Raw genomic sequence first — 23,038 nt, forward strand, 5'->3', positions numbered from 1 at the left:
GTTATAAATCATAGTAAAACCTTGTTATACTGCCATCATTTGTCCAGTAAGGCATTATAGAATTATAGTAAAACCTTGTTATACTGCAATCATTTGTCCAGTGACACATTATAGAATTATAGTAAAACCATGTTATACTGCCATCATTTGTCCAGTGAGGTGTTATAAAATTATAGTAAAACCTTGTTATACTGCCATCATTTGTCCAGTAAGGCATTATAGAATTATAGTAAAACCTTGTTATACTGCAATCATTTGTCCAGTGACACATTATAGAATTATAGTAAAACCATGTTATACTGCCATCATTTGTCCAGTGAGGTGTTATAAAATTATAGTAAAACCTTGTTATACTGCCATCATTTGTCCAGTGAGGCATTTAATTTAAAATTATAGTAAAACCTTGTTATTCTGCCATCATTTGTCCAGTAAGGCATTATAGAATTATAGTAAAACCTTGTTATACTGCAATCATTTGTCCAGTGAGGCTTTATAAAATTATAGTAAAACCTTGTCATACTGCCATCATTTGTCCAGTGAGGTGTTACAAAATTATAGTAAAACCTTGTTATACTGCCATCATTTGTCCAGTGAGGCACAAAATTATAGTAAAACCTTGTTATACTGCCATCATTTGTCCAGTGAGGCATTATAAAATTATAGTAAAACCTTGTTATTCTGCCATCTTTTGTCCAGTAATATTATGACATAGCTAGATTTAGCAATGTTTTGCCTGAGAAGTATACAGGAATCAACAAGGAACAGTTAGCATTGAACTTGTTGGCTGGGAGACAGAAATAAGATAAGGGTTTTATCTTCAAACTGGTTAATACATTACATAGCGGGTTATTTTTGCTTTCAAAATTTTGTGATTTTCATTTAGATGGAATGAAATTAATTTCAACAAATCAAAATTTCATGATCTGCTCATAAGAAAATATCTAATTTTAGCGAATATTGCTATCGATGTCAAATTATAAATTTTTCAACACATGATTGTTGATATACAGATACATGGAGTTAGATATCCTGTAAGAAATTTAGAACTATGATTTCCATCATTTGGCGTAAAACTTTAGAACCTGTTCATGTAACAAATCATCTGCCATACATGTGGCATATAATCTGTTCTGAACAATTATAATTGTCAAAATAACCTTGGATGATTGGAGCAATCGAGTCCGATAATGACAATGCAATATGTCAAGTTGTTTTCATATGTTTTATTGTAAAGAACGGTACTTTCCTATTCAATTGATGCTGATTGTACTCAGACTTCCCAGCACTTACTGATGTAGTCATTTCTACAGCTGGTTAGACTTGAGTAATTAATATGAAGTGTCTTCTTTGAATAATAGGGAACTTAACTGCTGCCTCAGTAATTTAAGCCTATCACATACTGGTTAGAAGTCTGCAGATACGCTAACATCATAAAATGTCCCTGTATTGTAGTTTTATACAATGTCAAATATATATTACAAAAGACTCAAGGACAAGTTAATCTTATAGAGCAGAATTTCAAAACTTCTAGAACACAACTTTAGTAAGAGAAAGAATTAAAATTGTGAAATTTCACTTCTTTAAATGTCACATAAATTTTATCTTTACAGAGTATTGCGAAAATATATGGCGACTATTTATCTGACAAACGTCGCCATCTAGATGCAGGAATAATGTATATTAAGGCGGAAGAATGGGAGATGGCCCTCCAGGACTTTCGGACGTGTCTACAGTGGCGTCAAGTCTTTTGTATGACCGCTAGACTCAAGTACAGTTCAGATACAGAGGCTGACATTGCTCGCAAACTTGCAGGTACTGTATCTAACACCTTTTTATCCTTTTGTATTTGTCCTCTACAAGTTTCACTGTGAGTTTGTTTGGTTTGTGAGTTTGCTTAAAGCTTACTATACTGACAAAGAGCAATGTACAGACAAGACATATAATAACGTGCAATTCTTGTAATTATTTTGTAAACATGGACCTAATAGTTACATTTACACTGCAGCCCAATGATATAACTTTACCAAGCTCACTTGAAGGATACGAGTCCATAACTTCCTTTATTATGACGCCATTATTATTGTGACGTCATAATTGTCACATCAGTGATATCGAAAGATTGCTGATGAAAAGGCTGTTCCTTCTTTGACGATAATAATTTGTTCATTCATCATAGGAGCAAAATTCCTGGATATACATGTAGTCTTTAAAAGTCATTGTCAAATGCAAATATAAGCATTTAACTGCTTGGAAGTTATGGGCTGATGAAAGCCAACTGGACAAAGGGAAATTCAACATGAAGTGCTAGCTTGCCTTTGTCCTGTTGGCTTTCATAAGCCCAAAACTTCCAACATTGCTTCCAACTGAAATCATTTCAATGCTTATAAATATACCACCAGCAAACTAAGAAGTAGACACAAGCCTGGAGACTGAGGTGAAGGTTTCCTGTATGTGTTATGTTTGTCAGTTCTAAGATATATTTAGATGTTTTCTGTAATTAATGTTTCAGAACAATTGAAGATGAAGAAACTGCATCTGGATGCCGCCCATGTCTTAGAACAATACGCAAAGGTAAAGTGTACTTAATTTAAGATAAACTATTAGATACTTTACATTTATATAATTCTCAGTGATAGGCTACTATAAATATCTTATTCAGATTTTCTGTATGGCTTGGTTGCCTAGATACAAATGTTTTTCAAAATATCAACTGAACTGTACATGCTCAACCAATCAAAAAGTGGCATAGATTTGTAGTGAAATGGAAGTGATATTCAACAGCTGTGCCATAAAATATCTTTAAAGTCAAACTGGAAGTTGAATTGAGACATAAAAAGTACATGGTAGATAGGATTGGAGCAGTGTATGGCGCATAAATTTAAAAGTTCGTGAATTAATATATAATGGTACACGTCCGTAAGACATACACCCTTTGTCTTTTGTTTACTTACTACAGTAACTACAAATGTTTATGATAATTATCTACACTGATCACTTCTCTCTTTTTATTGTAAGATTTACGCAAGTATTTATTCTGAAATGAAATATTATGAATGTTGAATATTTCATTTTGAAACTGACTTTGATTCCAGGATACAGAGGAGGCCATTGTCTGCCTTATAGATGGCTGTCTGTGGGAGGAAGCTCTTAGGCTGGTAAGTTCTGTCTCAAAAACATAAAAGAAATGCAGAATTAATTTTTTTGTTTAACTTCCATTTTGTTAGATCATCTGACCCAAAGGGTCAGGATGACCTATAGCCATCGTGTTCCGTCCTTCGTCGTGCGCCATGCGCCGTGCCGTGCGCCGTCCGTCGTGCGTAAGACTTTTTATTTCAAAACGCTACTCCTCCTTAACCTTTGGGTGGATTACTTTCAAATTTGGTTTGAAGCATCATTGGGGGAGGGCAATCATTTTTAGCTCACCTGGTCCGAAGGACCAAGGTGAGCTTATGCCATACCGTGGCGTCCGTCGTCCATCTGTCGTCCGTCCGGCCGTCCGTCCGTCCGTCAACAATTGACTTATTTAACTTCTTCTTCATAACCGCTGATCGGAAATTGAACAAATTTGGTCAGAAGCATCCCTATGGGTAGGGGACTCAAAATTGTACAAATGATGGGGCTGACCCCCTGGGGGCCTCTGGAGCGGGGCCAAAAGGGGTCATTTTGGCGCTATTGATATAAACGACTTCTTCTCTGAAACCAAGCAATGGCTATCACTCATATTTGCCTGGTAGCATCACTATGGGGTGGGGATTCAAAATTGTACAAATGATGGGGCTGACCCCCTAGGGGCCTGAGGGGCGGGGCCAAATGTGGTCAATCTGGCTATATTGATATAAACGACTTCTTCTCTGGAACCAAACAATGGATATCTGGTAGCATCCTATTGGGGTAGGGATTCAAAATTGTATAAAGGAAGGAGCTGACACCCCAGGGGGCAGAGGGCAGGGTCAAAAGGGGTCAATTAGTCTAAACAAGGTCTTCTCTGAAACTAAGCAATGGATATCACTCACATTTGTGTGGTAGCATCCCTATGGGGTCGCGCCAAAAGTCAATTTCATTTCATGGATTAATGCACTTTTTGGCATTTTTAGTATTAAAATGATATTTTGTTTACTAAATAGTTGTTTGTACACAACATTTAAAAACCCCGTCACAGTCTTCATGTTAGTAAATATCTATTTCTAACCTCGCGCCTTTGATCACGTGATGTTCTTGACCAATGGAAATACGTCAGGGGATAGCGCCACCTGCATTCATTTTCAAGCAGCGTGATTATTTGTAGCAGCAGTGTTTTATTCATCATTATTTTCTCCTATTGTTTACTTTCGTCGCAACAACTCCTATTGACTTTTGAACTTAAGAGTGTTTTGCCTGGAGTTGTCGTCTCCTACGACAGTGAAGTACACACCAATAACGGTATTTACACGTGTGTTGTGTTTGTTTACATTTTTATCGACGTGTGTCGAGGACATTTCCTTTAGTTTACATTGACGAATGTCATTCGTCATCGAGCTGTGTATTTCCTATTTGGATCCTAACAGTCTTTATGCAACCACAATGTGTTTTCTTTGCTATCGGGATCTAACTTTGTGTGTGACTTATTCGTGCTAGTGGAAATCGAAAGACATCAGTTTGAAAACCGTCTCGGGTCATCTAACATGGCGGCCAAGCAGGTCAGGAACGCGTCACTACCAGCAGCTTGGTGCGCGATCCCAGGATTCCGTGCGGGATTCAAGATGGCAGCGCCCATGTCTTGTCGAACACTGTAGGGCATTGCATCGTCTTCTTTGGCGTTTACGGTTAATTTTGTAGGGGTAATTATCTGATTTAAGGAAAAATAATTAAGGAACTACACGTACAACATTATTAGTCTAGATTTCCATCTCGCGATATTACGACATGCAGTGTACTCGGAACTAACCGAACAACTTAACTAGTCGGAATTTCAATCTCCCGACGATTACGACATGCAGACTCCTCGGATAATCAACGAACAACTTTGATAACTACATACAGACGACTCGGAAACTCACCGAACTACATTATGCGTTTCCATCTCCCGATGATAGCGACATGCAGATAAAGTGGAAATCGTAGCATCAGCTTACTATGCTTCCAACTCAGTTGTCTTGGACTTTTCAGCGGTGAGATTACTCATCAATCTGTCTATTTTGACTTGTTGTACCTGACCAGACTTTGGTTACAGCGTGGATATCAGAGGAGCATTCTCAATACTTGTTACTCTAGTAAACATTTATATCTTCGCGTTCACACCTTCTATCTGTATCTAGCGTTACTGTTTTCTATGTACTTGTCACAGATATTTCTAAATAATTGGTTTACGGCATAGCTGTCACACCTTTTATCTGTATCTAGCATTATTGTTTTCCTTGTACTTGTCACAGATTCTTGTTTATACTTGTGCGGAATATATTATGCAACTGTTAAGGAGAGCTTTGTCATAGATATATATAGAGATGATGTTTCTTCCTCACTTTATTTAGTCTGTTACTAGATTGTTATTATCATGTACTAAGTTTAATTAGTTATCAGTCATATCAAGCCTCTTCTATTATGAGTCAAGTCACTCATCTCATGAGTAATCACAACTTAAAGTCTAGGATCTTCTCAGCAGCCATAAGAAGTGAAGTTTTTCCTTACAATAGCCACCAACCTATGCCATGTTTTATTTGTTTATTTTGTGGGTAATCAGGTCATGTCTTCAACCACAATCAAGTCACTCTTCTCTTGAGTTGTCATAACTCGAAGTCAAGGGTCTTCTCAGCTGTGTCTGCGAGTCAAGTTTCTTCTCACGAGTCACTGAGACTCAGAGCCAAGGGTCTTCTCAGTAGCACTTAGGAGTGAAGTTTGTCATGCCACCAGCTACTACTTCGCTGTGTTTTTGATTCGTTAGTTTATGCAGTCATGTCATCGCTTCTCCAATCATGAGTCAAAACTCTTCTCATGAGTAATCACAACTCAAGAGTCAAGGGTTTTCTCAGCTGTGTCTGCGAGTCAAGTCTCTTCTCATGAGTCACTGCGACTCAAAGTATGTAGTCTTCTCAGTAGCACTTAGTCAAGAGTGTCCCGCACTAGCTACCTACTACTTCGCTGTGTTTTGATTCGTTAGCTTACGTAGTCAGGTCTTGCTTCTCCAATCATGAGTCAAAACTCTTCTCATGAGTAATCACTCAGAGTAAACTCTTCTCAGCTGTGTCTGCGAGTCAAGTCTCTTCTCACGAGTCACTGAGACTCAGAGCCAAGGGTCTTCTCAGTAGCACTTAGGAGTCAAGTTTGTCATGCCACCAGCTACTACTTCGCTGTGTTTTGATTCGTTAGTTTATGCAGTCATGTCATCGCTTCTCCAATCATGAGTCAAAACTCTTCTCATGAGTAATCACAACTCAAGAGTCAAGGGTTTTCTCAGCTGTGTCTGCGAGTCAAGTCTCTTCTCATGAGTCACTGCGACTCAAAGTATGTAGTCTTCTCAGTAGCACTTAGTCAAGAGTGTCCCGCACTAGCTACCTACTACTTCGCTGTGTTTTGATTCGTTAGCTTACGTAGTCAGGTCTTTGCTTCTCCAATCATGAGTCAAAACTCTTCTCATGAGTAATCACACTCAGAGTCAAAACTCTTCTCAGCTGTGTCTGCGAGTCAAGTCTCTTCTCACGAGTCACTGAGACTCAGAGCCAAGGGTCTTCTCAGTAGCACTTAGGAGTCAAGTTTGTCATGCCACCAGCTACTACTTCGCTGTGTTTTGATTCGTTAGTTTATGCAGTCATGTCATCGCTTCTCCAATCATGAGTCAAAACTCTTCTCATGAGTAATCACAACTCAAGAGTCAAGGGTCTTCTCAGCTGTGTCTGCGAGTCAAGTCTCTTCTCATGAGTCACTGCGACTCTGAGCCAAGGGTATTCTCAGTAGCACATAGGAGTCAAGTTTGTCACTACAGGGGTACTAGAGTCAAGTCGCTTCTCTATGGCTCAGTAGGGTCAAGCTTCTTCTCTAGTAGGACCTTTCAGTATGAATGATTTAGAGTCAAGTTGCTTCTCTGCTGTCAAGTAGAGTCAAGCTTCTTCTCTAAGTCAGGCATTTTAGAGTCAAGTTGCTTCTCTGCTGTCAAGTAGAGTCAAGCTTCTTCTCTAAGTCAGGCATTTTAGAGTCAAGTTGCTTCTCTGCGGTTCAGTAGAGTCAAGCTCCTTCTATAAGTTTCGAGTACTCCATTTTCTTTCTTCACCGTGAAATACCTGGAGTCAAGTTGCTTCTCTGGAGTTCATCAGAGCCAAGTTTCTTCTCTGGGTGTTTCTCCAAATACTCAAGTCTTGTTAATTTAAGTTAGCTGTTTAAGCCCTGTACACCATTCAGTATCCTTATTGTATTTCTGCTGTTCAGTAGAGTCAAGCCCCTTCTTTAGTTTTGAGTACTCAATTTCTTTCTTCACCGTGAAATACCTGGATACAAGCTGCTTCTCTGGAGTCCGACAGAGTCAAGTCTCTTCTCTGGGTGTTTCTCGGAATACTCACATCTTGTTTATTTAAGTTAGCTGTATAAGCCCTGTACTACATTCAGTATCCTTATTGCATTAAGTACTTATAACTTTAATCGTATCTCCTTTTATGCATCGTAATCAGTTTGAGTGTTGGCAGGTTCATTATAACTACCTGTTCTGTGTATGTAAGTTCCTTAGTCTTGGCAACCAGTTTGTTGACTTTCTTAGGACATCTGCAACCCTTTCTTTGTCTATTATTAGTAGATATAGTTGACATACGGAGCTTGTTATCCTCTTACATCTTCAGAGTGCGTTCCCAGTACCTAATTATCATCCTTAACACTTTATCATTGGCACTGTTTAAATTTCCTTAATTAGACCTCCATCAGAAGGATGTAGTTCTTGCATCTGTCTCATTCACAGACGCAGAATCTAGTGCTCCTTTAAATACTATCTCACTTTATAGTATTAGGTATGTTTTTCCTCTCTTTTTCAGCTTTATTCCATACGTGATATAACCTTTCAATCATTTGAACTCTTGTCATTACTTGGTTTATCTGCAAGCTTTATACCAGTTACTGTGCCACTGACCACATTTAACTTCTTAATGTCTCATTTTAGAGCATATGATAATTATGTGTGTATATATGTAATACGGTGCATTAATTTCTATAGGCAAATTTGTGCTTAGTTGTACTGATTATAATCAATAATTTTCTAGTTCATCATCGATTCACTTTATCTACACTCAAAAAAATATTACATTGTCATATCCTTCTTGCACATAATTTCTTTCTTGGGGGCTCTCATTCGGTTACTTTATTGTAACCTCTTCGATTTGGCCTTTTAAATTCGGGGAATTTCTTGCCCCCAATTCATTATATCATATTTTGTGTATTTATTTCTTATGTAGATGATATGCTTGGGATCGCCCAAGCTCGGGGGTCGCCCCATCTGAAACAGTCTTAGCAGAACTGCCTGCTTTTTAGCTACCAACTGCTTACTCTGTGGCTTGAGGTCGCTCAAGCTAGGTTTCTCTCCTCTCTATTAGTCATAGCTAGCTAAGCTATGATCGCTCTAGCTTGGGGGTTGCATGCCCCTATAGTATAATTAGTATCTTAATTGTTTAGGTGTATCTTTTGAGTAGCGAGTAAAAATTTATTATGTAATATTGTTAGTTGATGTTATTTAGTTGTAAGAATGAGCAGCCCCTAAGAATGCCAAAACCTTTAGATAATATTTAATATGAGCCTGAACAAGTTATTGGTTCCATTCAATAAATTTTTGACTTTCATACTGTTTTGGTGTGTTGTGTATAAAATGATATTTTGTTTACTAAATAGTTGTTTGTACACAACATTTAAAAACCCCGTCACAGTCTTCATGTTAGTAAATATCTATTTCTAACCTCGCGCCTTTGATCACGTGATGTTCTTGACCAATGGAAATACGTCAGGGGATAGCGCCACCTGCATTCATTTTCAAGCAGCGTGATTATTTGTAGCAGCAGTGTTTTATTCATCATCCACCATCCGCCCCACCTCCACCTTTGATAATTTGCAGTTTTCTTTACTGTGGTTTGTGTATAATTGTTTATATTATATTATAATTACCTTTTAATATTTATATACTGTTGTTTTGTTTTGATTGCCTGTACTTTTCATGTGTATATGTTGTTTTTATTATATGTGTTTACTTATAATATTTATATTTATTACATGTCTTTTTTACTTGTTTCGGGCTCATTTGTTTAGGGGTAAGTAAGGCCTCATGGTGAGACAACACCTGGCAAGCTGGTCTGAGCATTGGATAAACCTACCTCCCTGATTCAGGTTGGGGCAGCCGGCTCGCAGCACCTTTTTGTACATCTGCGTTGGTTAATTCTAAGCTTTATTTTGTTACAATGCAAGCTGTCACATTTTTATTTTTATTTTGGGCTGCTCTTCTTAGTAAGGAATAGTTAGAGGATATCACTCACAGTAATGAATTTATCACGCCGTGATATTAGCACTTTTAAATTCGGGGAATTTCTTGCCCCCAATTCATTATATCATATTTTGTGTATTTATTTCTTATGTAGATGATATGCTTGGGATCGCCCAAGCTCGGGGGTCGCCCCATCTGAAACAGTCTTAGCAGAACTGCCTGCTTTTTAGCTACCAACTGCTTACTCTGTGGCTTGAGGTCGCTCAAGCTAGGTTTCTCTCCTCTCTATTAGTCATAGCTAGCTAAGCTATGATCGCTCTAGCTTGGGGGTTGCATGCCCCTATAGTATAATTAGTATCTTAATTGTTTAGGTGTATCTTTTGAGTAGCGAGTAAAAATTTATTATGTAATATTGTTAGTTGATGTTATTTAGTTGTAAGAATGAGCAGCCCCTAAGAATGCCAAAACCTTTAGATAATATTTAATATGAGCCTGAACAAGTTATTGGTTCCATTCAATAAATTTTTGACTTTCATACTGTTTTGGTGTGTTGTGTATAAAATAAAACCAATGTACATGTTCCCATATAAAATGCTTATGATATATATTGACATAGCAATACCAGCGACAAATATACTTAAGCATCATTCTTGTTTCATATCTCATGAAACCAGGTGAGCGATACAGGCCCTCTGGGCCTCTTGTTTATATATGAGGCTGGTCTGACCCCTGGGGCCCGAGGGGCGGGCCCCAGAAGGGGAACTTTGGTGAATTTTTGCTATAAAATCCTACTCCTCCTTAACCCTTTGGTGGATTACTACCAAATTTGGTGTGAAACATCATTAGGGGAGGGTGATAATATTTTATATAAATGAGGCTGATCTGACCCCTAGGGCCAGAAGGGTGGGGCCCAAAAAGGGGAACTTTGCTGAAATATTGCTTCAAAATCCTTCTCCTCCTTAACCCTTGGTTGGATTACATCCAAATTTGGTGTGAAACATCATCAGGGTAGGGTAATCATATTTTATATGAATGAGGCTTGTGTGACCCCTGGGGACACTGGGGCGAGGCCCCAAAAGGGGAACTTAGCCAAAAATTTTCTTTTAAATGCTACTCCTTAATGCATTACATCCAAATTTGTGATATATAATCATGGTCAACTGTATCACATTTAATTTGTTTTCATCTGACTGCTATGCTGTTAATATGAATCTTTTTAGAGCTTTACATTGTCATGTTTATGATATTATAGATATTTTGTAGACGAGGTTAAGAATGCGCTGATATCTTGTTTCCAATGTTTTATCACTACAGATGTACAAATACAGTCGTACAGACTTCATCGAGACAAACCTGATGGGGGCCCTTACAGAAAACTACAGTCAACAGATGGAGTTGCTGGATACTTCCAAGTTAGAATTTGAAAAATACAAAAAACGTCTAGCCGTAGTCAGAGAGGAGAAGGAAAAAGCTCGTCTAGAATTCCTTGGTAGGCATAGAACATCAAACAGTTACAAAAATTAGATAGATAATCAACAAATAATATTGTTATGTTTAAAGTTAATTACCCTTTCCGTCGATAATTCATTCGTCGAGGGCCTATTGTAATCAATTAGAAAACATCTTAGGTGGTATACAGATTATATAAGTAAATAGCCTAATAAAAGGTTTAAAAAGTACCAGTGCAAGTTAAAACAATGTAATGACAGCATGTGCTACGCATCAAATGTTTTTGTTTATCTCCACATTTACTTCATTTCTTCCAACAAAACTGTGCCAAATATATATATGTGTGTGTATATATATTATGCTTAAGTCTGAAATGTAATATTACATTGTATATGTCTTGTATTTAGTTCAAATTCTTTAGTTGCTTTGTTAAACAGTGTGTGTATCAGAAGTAACAGACAACCATCACCAAGTCCTGTAACGGCCCCTACTGTATGTGACTAAACATTAAGTATCTGAATATCAATGCTTAACTAAGGGCCATATAAGCCAGCTGTTATGAATTTTGTATCAGACTTTTAATGGGGCCGCGGTGGCCGAGTGGTTAAGTTGTCCCGACACTTTATCACTAGCCCTCCACCTCTGTGTTGCCAGTTCGCAACTTACATGCGGCAGTTGCCAGGTACTGACTGTAGGCTGGTGGTTTTACTCTGGGTACTCCGGCTTTCCTCCGCCTCCAAAACCTGGCACGTCCTTAAATGACCCTGGCTGTTAATAGGACGTTAAACAAAATAAACCAAACAGACTTTTAAAACATGGTTGTCATTCTGTTGTAGAAAGTGGAGGGACTGGAAACATGGCGGATGCCGATTTGTTTTCTGACACAAGTAGTGCTACAGGGGAGAGCATCCAATCATCCCGATATTCCTCAGAGTCCGGACGCTCTGGACGGTCTTCTCTTTACAGTAGATCATCAGGGTAGGTATATGGAAAGCTTAAGTAATCAATATAATTAAAAAAAGAAAGATATTTCATTTTATTTTTCAAAAGAAGCTTATAAACATGGATTTGATATGAAAAGAAGAGCCTTCAATTTCTATATTTAGATTATTTAAAAAAAAGTTATTATTGATTCAATATATTGAAACATTGGAAGGTAAATTCAATTGAACTAATGTTTTCGAACATGCATACATTTCATTTAATTCAAAATTGTCGTGTATATATATATATCATTATACATTTTGTTGATGAATGCAATATGTTAGTAAAAATGTCGCTGTGCGCAATCTCCAGTTTGAGGACTTTCCTCAAACTGGAGATCTCCAGTTTGTCAACAATTGATCCTTGACAGGTATGATAATGCTGATGGTGTAGTTGATCACCAGGGAGGACCTCCAGTGTTAATAGACTAAAAGACTTTTGGGGTCATCTTGTTACCCACCTTATACTGATCAATATATTTTTTGTGCAGATCATCTGCCAAAAACCGGCGGAAGGCAGAACATAAAAAATGGAAGCTCAAGGAGGGTAGCCAGTATGAAGATTTTGCTCTCATTGCTGCACTTGCAAAACTCATCAAAATGGTTGACGATTTGAGAGGTAATATATACTGTGTAGTATTCAGTAGTGTATCAGAGTTGTTCAAAGCATGGTTAACTTAACCTGCTGTATAAGTGTTCAGAGCAAGATTTATGTGAAACTTTTGAAAATGTATTACAGATATCACTGTGTTTCTTGTCTGAACATGATCAGTTTGAAGTTTTACTATCAAAATTTCAGTAAATGTTTAAATTGAAAGAATTTCAAACCTGCGTTTATGCTGTAATGCTAGATAAAATTTTTGGCCTGAATATTTTAAACTAACTAGACATTGAAAAGGCCGCTGAAAATATAAATTGTATACTGACAAAACTGTATAGGATTTGCATTGTACAAAGGTTTTAAACTCCTATCCTTGGACTGAGTTACCTCTTTCTACATCTAAAAGGGAGAGAGATTCAATTGGTTAATACGGAAGCAACATAAACTTTATGATATGGAGTAATATCTACCATTGAATGGCTCGTAAATTATTTATCACAAGACAAAACAACCCAAATAAGTATTTAATTTGTTCATTTTTGATTAGATATGAAGTAAGTATTTAATTATTTTGAAATATAATTATAATTAAAGAATATTAGATATATGAATTTAATAAAAAAAATGAAGAATATATATTTATTAAAAAACGACAATAGAGAATATTTTGCAAAATGAATGCCTAACGTAATTATTATATTATATAATAAAAAGTAACCTGTCTTAAACATATTCCACCTAATATTTATTTATCAGAGGAGACGAATGGTCTACTACGTGCCCTACTACAGTTCCACCATGACAAGCAGGCAACTGACCTACAGCGGGCTTATGACCGTCTCCTTACCCAGATGGAGAGAGGAATCCCAGAAATCTGGCAGGATGGTGACGATGAGCGGGAGTCTCAGCCAGTGAGTATAATGTAGATTTCACCATTTAAGGATTGAATAAAGTTATGTTGAGGTGTATGGGGGTGTAAACCTCAATAGGTCTCGAGACAAATTTATTATGAACTGCGAATTTTATGAACTACGAAGCAGTTCACTAACATTTAACCTAGCAATAAGCCATGTCCATCACCTACCAAAGGGACACCACTTATTAGTAAATATCTATCAGATTTATTTATCATCTGCACATATTTGGCATAAAACTTTACATTTGATGGAGGTCTGTAATTTACGGCATTGTCTTGTTTCAATTCTTATGTCATAACCTCTTGACATCAAATGAATTTATTCATGACATCATCAAAAAAGAAAGCATTGAGTGAAAATATTGCCTCTTTAGATTGATAAAATGCTGTTTTGGTGAATGGTTGTAAAAATATGTTAGTTATGTGATAAATAGAATCTTACGAGGGTTGATTGATATGTTGTGAGCCTTGTATTGAAGGAGGTATTCAAGGATGTTCTTTTTAAGTCCTACTATTCTCTGAATATATAGGGACGTGTATCCAAGGACTGGTCTAATTTGGTTAGTGTAAACAAGACAAGCGGCTTTTGCAAAATAATCAAAATCGGTTTGGATTACAGTTAGGGTGAAAGTGTCTGTCATTGCCATGTCATTGCATAAACGAACAGACCCCCAGTGTTGAACTCTACCTTTTCTTCTGATAGAACTTATCATGATATAAATCTTCATCACCAGATGCTTGGTCCGTTGACGACAGCCAATAGTATAGCACAGGCAGTACAGCGTGGTCAGTCTTTGACGCATTCCCAGGAAAAACTTGGTAGGTCATTTTAATAGGAGATATGCTTTCACTATAACTGTCAGATTACACAGTATATACTTAAAAATGTAGATAAATTGTTTGTTTTTGTTCCTTAAAACATATTCTTCAAAACGAATGAAGTAGCGTACATTGTACTGGTTGTAATCATTTTTAATCATCTGGTAAATATTGTTTAGCTTCATTAATCCATTCTCAATATGAATTCAAAATGGAAACCGTTGAATTCAACAGGAAGTGCATGCAATGAATTATGCTAGTTCCAGTTGCCATTACTAGTTTCCCTGCCTTTAATACCCTGGCTATCATTCTGTTCTTATTTACAGATCCAGTTATCCGGATACCTCCAAATCTACGTAAAGAGATCAGTTGGAAACTCCATGTGTTGGACTCAGGTTCAGCCAAAACGTGACCCATTGTATGTTATTTCTATGGGACCCCAATTCAGAGAGTGCAATATGTATCTATATATTATATATGTCTCTAATAAAAAAAATGGACGACCTGACACTGGTGGGACTGAGGGATAAAGGTGTTCTGATGTAGATTTGTGACTGATGGAAAAATTGACAGATCTGTGATTGATAGAAATATTAACAGATCTGTAATTGGTGGAAAAATTAACAGATCTGTGATTGGTGGAAAAATTAACAGATCTGTAATTGGTGGAAAACTAAGATCTATGTGAAACTAACAGATCTGTAATTGGTGGAAAAACTAACATTGTAAATGTGTATAAAGTCTACATTGTATATGTCTCTGAAACTAAATAGATATAGGTCACCGTTACAAATTCAGTAGTATCATCTGACTCCTTTCAGATAACTTCAAAGTAAAATTAAAATAATTCAAATATCTTCAAACTGACTTGATTATGATTATTCTCGCAAATTCATCACAATAAGATGAGGACAGCCATAAAGGTGTAATAGTGTGGCTATTTTGAAAACAGTAACCGTGTGTTATGACCATACTGAAATAAAGGGAAAGAAGAAAAACAAACAAATATTTGCTTAAGAACTCATCTTTGATCAACCTACATGGTTAATAGTGAAATTTTAACTGCTTTGTGGGATCTTGTATGACTGATTTTGTATGTGGTTGTAACTGCTAAGAGCACAATATTTTGAGGTATATTTAATTACAAATGAAAGCATTTCACTTTGTTTGTGATGTGCTTCAGGGGTAATATTGGCATCTCGTCCAACGTAATACGTTTGTACATTTCTAGGTCTGCTGTGAATTCAAAAATTGTTTTTTACTTTTTCGTGATTGGATTCAGCACATTTTTAAATGTTCTTCAGGGCTTTTATTTTACCATTTACATTTAGAAATTTTTAAAATCAAATCACCAATTTTAACGGTCAAAATATGGATCAGTAAGAAATATTCATGAAAACAAGAGTCAAAATTAACAACAACAACAACAACAACAACAACAAAAATCCTCTCAATGAGGTGATCATTCCTTCAGGGATTAGCCATATATGTTATTTGTGATATAAGTAACTTCCGATGTTAGGAACATCAAGAATACATTGTACCAAGACACACACTACAAAGGTCATGGTTGGGTATCAGGTATCTGGATTCACAGAAATACAAAACGTATTCACAGAAAGCGACGGTAGAAACCTATCAAGTAGGATCCAGAAAAGTTCTGTTTGTCTGGATCTGAATGTCATACAGAGATGAAATAGGCAATGACAGATTTCTTCTGTTTTAAATATAATCCCAGAGATTGTCCTGAAACTGATTCAGTGGTCTTTGTTGTGTCTGAACGTCACATTGATTTAAGATATGAACGACCAGAAAGACAAAACTCTTATACTGAAAAGGTTTATGCTGAAGAATGAAATGTTGGATTGGCTTCCGACCTTCTTAAGTTTAACCATCGTTCCGAATAAGACCATACGCTTTCCTTACCGATTGTTAATGGATAGTGTCTAGATTCTTGTTGATTTGATATGGAATGACTCCCTCTTCAGAAAACTACTTTGTGTTGGTATTTGATGGCTGTTTAGGGAAGAGAATGAGAGTGACGTCCAGGAATACAAATACATGTAGCTGGTCTGGTACTGACGTCATGCTACCTTTTTACACATGACTGGTCATGTAATGGCCGTGTATAGAAACTCTCCAATCCACACCATGTACCATGTGTAGAGCAAAGGGAGCGAGAGGCCTTCTGATAAGTTTTTTATTTAGTATAAGTCAATAAAGGTTGCAAAACGCAAAACACGTCTAATGAGCAACTACATTCAATGAAAAATCAAACATGACACTTGAACGACAGATCCACCATTGAACTAGAATTTGTTGATACTCAATCGTTAAATATTTTGTAAAGTAAGGCATCTTCTGCTCTCACCAAACACTCACTATCACGCTAGTACTATCGTAATTGTTGACCGGAGATTGCGATAGGGTTCTACCGAACCATCATCTTGGACATCTTCAATGGAGCACGAGCGCGGCCAGGCGGTAAGTCGCGCCAAAACACTGATTCGCCGTTATCTCCGTTGTCCATCTGATAACGGCTATTTAGGTTGGATTCACAACAACTCTTGTACCACCAAGCTCCGTGGCGATGACTGGCGCAGTTATTATGGTACAAATCGTTATCACTATCGTACGTGGTGAAGGACTGGCCGTTATGATAAGTCATGGCGTCATCTTAAACAAAAAAAACATATATACATTACTTTAGGACACAGGCACTTGGTACGAAGATCCAACCCACGGTCCATATTTATATATGTAATGTTATATCTAATTAATTATTTGAATTATTGTAGTTCGGGTATGAGCTAATTGATTTGAGTTGAGCTATGTTTTGGGTGATGATCATATCCCAACACTATTGGTAAGGGTCCTATCCTATCACAATTGGTAGCGATTCTATCTGAACAGAATAATGTGGCGTACCAATGAAAAAGTGTATCGAGGAAAGTACTTACAGGAAACGTTTCCAGAGAACCCCTGCACGGTAAGTGTGTAATTCTTTTCTTCGTTGGCCACCTGGAACAGCGAGTACTGGGCGTATACACTCGTCCCGTCCCAGGTCTGTAGTTCCACGCGTAGGACCCTCGGGGTGTTTGTTAGGAGGTGAATAATGTCATTGCCTTAGAGAATAAATAATGCTAACAATGCTTACTTTGTTATACATATAGGTAAATCAAGATAAATCAACCTGAACATTTAATAAACAAAATGTTTGAAGCACGTCGAAGGTATTTCTTACCTGTCCAGAAATCTCCATGAAGATCCCCAAAACCGTTCTTGTAGTCTGTCCAGTTGCGATAAAAATCAACGTCGCCCTGTGTTCGTCTTTGTATCACCTGTGTAAATTGACATGGACATTTCTTCGTGTTATCATGTGGAATCATTTCAATTATGACTCATTCCACTTCTGCGTGAAGATCGTTATAACATCATTCTAGCCTCCTAGCGCAGCTTATTTCCGAAGAAAGTTTATGATACAATTTTGCCGAATTTATCGACGAAATCAGTAAATGATCAGATTGAAACAAGTATTCATTTAAGTGTTATGTAGTGACTATCTGTCAGTGTTTTGATCTTCCTGGCAGTATATCATAGTTCTATAGTATACTCCAACAATGTATTACACAGCGAGAAATTCATGACGGACGTCGGTTGGCGTCAGAAAAAAAATAACCAGATACCTTTGGCTTGTCGAAGTAACTTCTGGTATTAAAAAAATAATAATTTTGGCGAGATAGAGTTCGGTAAAAATTATATTTCTATCTTTTAGTTTAATACTTACAGTCCACGGCCCGTCGGGAGTATCCATGTCACAGAATAAGGTGCTGATGTTTCCTGGCGTTGTAGCTATCTTGTACACACCAGAAGGAGATCCCTCCGGGACCTCAGAACAGTTGTTTAACTCTATAAAATTATATTGAAATAAACAATTTCAAGCGAGTGTTGATATTTTTGTTTCGAGTATATTAGATTTCTAAGACTCTCAAGATTTACTACTCTCAGTTCTGCTTACTGTCCAATCTATCAAGCGAAGTTTTGTCTATGTCTTGATTGTAAAAATAAGCAAAATCAACTGAAATGTAAGATGCTGCTTTTCTACTTAAATCCCTGTGCTGATTTTAGAACTTTGACAGCATTTACTTGTTCTGATATGATCCTGAGTGGTGCTAGGTCGTTAAACATCACACAACAAATGACATCGTTTTACCGTTTATCACAACAAACCAGGATAGAATTACCAGGTCAACACACAAGGACGAAAGTCACTGTATCAGCATTAACATTCAAAGATAAAGTATGCCGCAACGTCAACACCAGATTATGCCGCAGCTTTAACACACAAGACCAGAGTGTGCCACAGCTTTAACACACAAGACCAGAGTGTGCCACAGCTTTAACACAAGACCAGAGTGTGCCACAGCTTTAACACACCACCAGATTATGCCACAGCTTTAACACACGACCAGAGTATGCCGCAGCTTTAACACACAAGACCAGAGTGTGCCACAGCTTTAACACACCACCAGAGTATGCCACAGCTTTAACACACGACCAGAGTATGCCGCAGCTTTAACACACAAGACCAGAGTGTGCCACAGCTTTAACACAAGACCAGAGTGTGCCACAGCTTTAACACACCACCAGAGTATGCCACAGCTTTAACACACAAGACCAGAGTGTGCCACAGCTTTAACACACAAGACCAGAGTATGCCACAGCTTTAACGCACAAGACTAGAGTGTGCCACAGCTTTAACACACAAGACCAGAGTATGCCGCAGCTTTAACACACAAGACCAGAGTGTGCCACAGCTTTAACACAAGACCAGAGTGTGCCACAGCTTTAACACACCACCAGAGTATGCCGCAGCTTTAACACACGACCAGAGTGTGCCACAGCTTTAACACACCACCAGAGTATGCCACAGCTTTAACACACACGACCAGAGTATGCCGCAGCTTTAACACACAAGACCAGAGTGTGCCACAGCTTTAACACACCACCAGAGTATGCCACAGCTTTAACACACCACCAGAGTGTGCCACAGCTTTAACACACACGACCAGAGTATGCCGCAGCTTTAACACACAAGACCAGAGTGTGCCACAGCTTTAACACACCACCAGAGTATGCCACAGCTTTAACACACCACCAGAGTGTGCCACAGCTTTAACACACCACCAGAGTATGCCGCAGCTTTAACACACAAGACCAGAGTATGCCACAACTTTAAAACACATGACCAAAGTATGCCGCAGCTTTAACACACACGACCAGAGTATGCCGCAACTTTAACACACGACCAGAGTGTGCCACAGCTTTAACACACACCACCAGATTATGCCGCAGCTTTAACACATGACCAAAGTATGCCACAGCTTTAACACACAAGGACATAATATTTCACAGCTTTAACACACAAGGACATAGTATGCCGCAGCGTCAAGACACAAGAACAAATTATACCGTGGCCTCAACACTCGAGGAAAGCGTAAACTGCAACATTAACATTAGCGTTTGAGGACAAATTATGCCGCACCATCCACATGTGCACAAAAAGAAAATATGCCTCAGCGCCAACACTGAGGGACTAGGTATACCGCAGCGCCAACACTAAAGGACAAAGTATCCAGCAGCGAAAACACTGAATGACAAATACGGCCGCAGCCCCAAAAGTCTGGAACAAAGCATGCCGCAGCTCTAACACTAAAGGACAAAGTATGCTGCAGCGCCGTCACTCGGGGACAAAGTATACTGCAGCGCCGACACTAAAGGACAAGGTATGCCTCAGCACCAACACTAAAGGACAAAGTATACTGCAGCGCCAACACTAGGGGACAAGGTATACCGCAGCGCCATCACAGAACGACAAAGTATGCCGCATCGCCAACACTGAAGGAAAGGTATACCGCAGCGCCAACACTGAGGGACAAGGTATACCGCAGTGCCAACACTGAAGGACAAAGTATGCCGCAGCGCCAACACTAAATGACAAAGTATGCCGCAACGCCAACACTGAGGGACAAAGTACACCGCAGTGCCAACACTGAAGGACAAAGTATGCCGCAATGCCAACACTGAGGGACAAAATATGCCGCAGCGCCAACACTAAATGACAAAGTATGCCGCAACGCCAACACTGAGAGACAAAGTATACCGCAGCGCCAACACTAAAGGACAAAGTATACCGCAGCGCCAACACTAAAGAACAAAGTATGCCGCAACGCCAACACTGAGGGACAAAGTATACCACAGCGCCAACTCTAAAGGACAAAGTATACCGCAGCGCCAACACTAAAGGACAAATTATGCCGCAGCGCCAACACTGAGGGACAAAGTATACCGCAGTGCCAACACTGAAGGACAAAGTATGCCGCAATGCCAACTCTGAGGGACAAAATATGCCGCAACGCCAACACTGAGGGACAAAGTATACCGCAGCGCCAACACTAAAGGACAAAGTATACCGCAGCGCCAACACTAAAGGACAAATTATACCGAAGCGCCAACACTAAAGGACAAAGTATGCCGCAACGCCAACACTGAGGGACAAAGTATACCGCAGCGCCAACTCTAAAGGACAAAGTATACCGCAGTGCCAACACTGAAGGACAAATTATGCCGCAATGCCAACACTGAGGGACAAAATATGCCGCAGCGCCAACACTGAAGGACAAAGCAACCGCAGCGCCAACACTAAAGGACAAAATATGCCGCAGCGCCAACACTGAATGACAAAGTATGCCGCAACGCCAACACTGAGGGACAAAATATACCGCAGCGCCAACACTAAAGGACAAAGTATACCGCAGCGCCAACACTAAAGGACAAATTATACCGCAGCGCCAACACTAAAGGACAAAGTATACCGCAGCGCCAACACAAAAGGACAAATTATGCCGCAGCGCCAACACTAAAGGACAAAGTATGCCGCAACGCCAACACTGAGGGACAAAGTATACCGCAGCGCCAACACTGAGAGGCAAAGTATACCGCAGCGCCAACACTAAAGGACAAATTATACCGCAGCGCCAACACTGAGGGACAAAGTATGCCGAAGCGTCAAAACACAATTCGTCAAAGCTTCAACGACCGAAGAAGAAATAGTTCAATATAGAAATCACCCACACTAATAAACTACGATAAAAGCAACGGAAAGCTGTTGATCACAAGACAGTACAGTAAATAAACAGCGATGAGACTGTGTATACATGCTTTGCAACTGACTGTATTTCATTTACCCTAATAAAAACATTTTTGACTAACTAGCAATCATCAGAAAGAATGAATTCTCTAATAAGCTATAACCTAGTATTACGATTGATGGACACTTTAATCAATATCATTGCGCCTTCTCAGCAGAGCCTAAACAGTTTATTTTATTTTATCCCATAAAAGTTTGTTCATAAAGTCTTGTTTTACCTTTGGACTTTGAGAAGTAAATTGTTGACATCGATATTGACACGTCTGCATCCTTGTCTTCACCAATAAATCTGGAATATGTATCACACCTTTTGTTGTCCACCGTGTACGAACATGAGAAAGCATTCCTCGTTTTTACAATAAGCCGCACACTGTCCCTTGATCAGAAATTCCAGTATTTGAACTGAGTGTATACATACTGAAGTTTTGTTGGGCTACGCGCATTGTTCTAGTAAACAAGTGACGGTTAGAATAAACTTCTGAATTTACGTTCACGGAGAGAAAAATTACTCCTATAAGCCTGATTTCTATTGCATCCATAATCTGACAGCAACAGATTTCAGTTGTATCTATATAGGGGTATCTCATTACCTACGTCCACCTTATATGTACGTCGTCAATGTCACGTGACAAGTCCCCGTTACCTGTTGGTCCATGGCCCTGTACTCGGAGACATCACATTGTGCATCCTTCGTAATACAGTGATCGGGGTTGCTATAGAGATCGCTATCACGTGACAAACAACCATGAAATCGTCATGTAATGGTCGCGACACAACCATGTGTTGTTCAGGTTGGCATACCCATTAATTATTTATTTACACTGCTCTTAATATGCATTTCTGTCGGATGTGGGTTTTTCACTTCAGTCACTTGCTAATCATTGCTTTTGTCAGAGGATAGTGTTTATATATTTTGGTTTTACATGTTTCTGCATTATTATTTGATATTATGATGAAGACACCATATATTTTTATTTTGTTTCAATGATAAAACATCAATTCTTGATTTTTGTATCCCTTCACGAGACATTTTCTATGCAGTTGTTAATTGTCAATGCTTCCGTTACAGCCAGCATAATATAGCTCACCTGTAACAATAGAATTTTTTTTATTGATATGCAGACCGTCACAATTCATGGATTATTATTAGTTCAAAAGCAGTTAATATTGATTGTAATTGAAAAAAAATAACATATTGCTCATGTCATTCAACGTTTTATCTAACTAAAAGCAGAAAATATAATCTATTATCTGAATGACAATGGAAACACAATTGGTGTTCCATGTCATGTGAGCGACTAGAACACAAATGTTTTGTGAATGTCTTGTTAAAATCTCGCTTTATTTTGAAGATACCTAGACAACAGTCAAAATAATACAAAGTGGGTTATTTTATTCGTTGTCAGTTGCGTTGTCATATCCTCTGAAGGCAGGTTTAAGCAAGTATTCTTTTATATATATATTAAACCTAAAAAAAAAACAATTATATGCCTAGATGGCAAAATAGTTGTTATTGATTTTATTGCCTTCACAATGAACTATTATATTTAGACTACCATTATTCAAACTTTCATGGAACAATTTATATTCCAATCAGTCAATCAATAGTCTTTTATAGGAAACGACAATGTTTACTTTTCCA

At 38.3% G+C, this 23,038-nt stretch overlaps 2 protein-coding genes across 3 annotated transcripts in view; one reads left to right on the top strand and one right to left on the bottom strand.

Annotated features, from left to right (window-relative positions):
- The window catches only part of LOC117334146 (putative elongator complex protein 1), a 34,847-nt gene extending 19,996 nt beyond the window's left edge, over positions 1–14,851 (top strand). For both annotated transcript variants that reach the window (XM_033893612.1, XM_033893614.1), the window contains 9 exons: positions 1,611–1,812; positions 2,510–2,571; positions 3,093–3,155; positions 10,733–10,907; positions 11,704–11,845; positions 12,342–12,469; positions 13,208–13,362; positions 14,102–14,186; positions 14,513–14,851. In XM_033893612.1, coding sequence (XP_033749503.1) covers positions 1,611–1,812; positions 2,510–2,571; positions 3,093–3,155; positions 10,733–10,907; positions 11,704–11,845; positions 12,342–12,469; positions 13,208–13,362; positions 14,102–14,186; positions 14,513–14,598 — 1,098 coding nt within the window. In that variant the 3' untranslated portion in view covers positions 14,599–14,851. The remainder of the gene's footprint in view (positions 1–1,610; positions 1,813–2,509; positions 2,572–3,092; positions 3,156–10,732; positions 10,908–11,703; positions 11,846–12,341; positions 12,470–13,207; positions 13,363–14,101; positions 14,187–14,512) is intronic.
- Positions 14,852–14,888: 37 nt separating this feature from the next.
- Positions 14,889–17,575, bottom strand: LOC117333928 (ficolin-1-like). The gene is made up of 3 exons (XM_033893345.1): positions 17,431–17,575; positions 17,147–17,311; positions 14,889–16,862 (listed from the first exon to the last, which is right to left on the bottom strand). The coding sequence occupies exons 1-3, from the start codon at positions 17,573–17,575 to the stop codon at positions 16,618–16,620; spliced, it is 555 nt and encodes a 184-aa protein (XP_033749236.1). The 3' UTR covers positions 14,889–16,617.
- Between the last annotated feature and the right edge of the window lie 5,463 nt (positions 17,576–23,038).

This window comes from Pecten maximus, chromosome 9 (genome assembly GCF_902652985.1).
Source record: "Pecten maximus chromosome 9, xPecMax1.1, whole genome shotgun sequence".
NCBI lineage: Eukaryota > Metazoa > Mollusca > Bivalvia > Pectinida > Pectinidae > Pecten > Pecten maximus.

Excerpts from the sequence above, each read along its gene's own strand:
- LOC117333928 (XM_033893345.1), bottom strand. The coding sequence starts at position 17,575 with ATGATTCCACATGATAACACGAAGAAATGTCCATGTCAATTTACACAG. Across the intron at positions 17,312-17,430 it reads TCATGGAGATTTCTGGACAG|GCAATGACATTATTCACCTC; the intron begins GTAAGAAATACC and ends TTATTCTCTAAG. Across the intron at positions 16,863-17,146 it reads GTTCTCTGGAAACGTTTCCT|ATGACGCCATGACTTATCAT; the intron begins GTAAGTACTTTC and ends TTTTTGTTTAAG.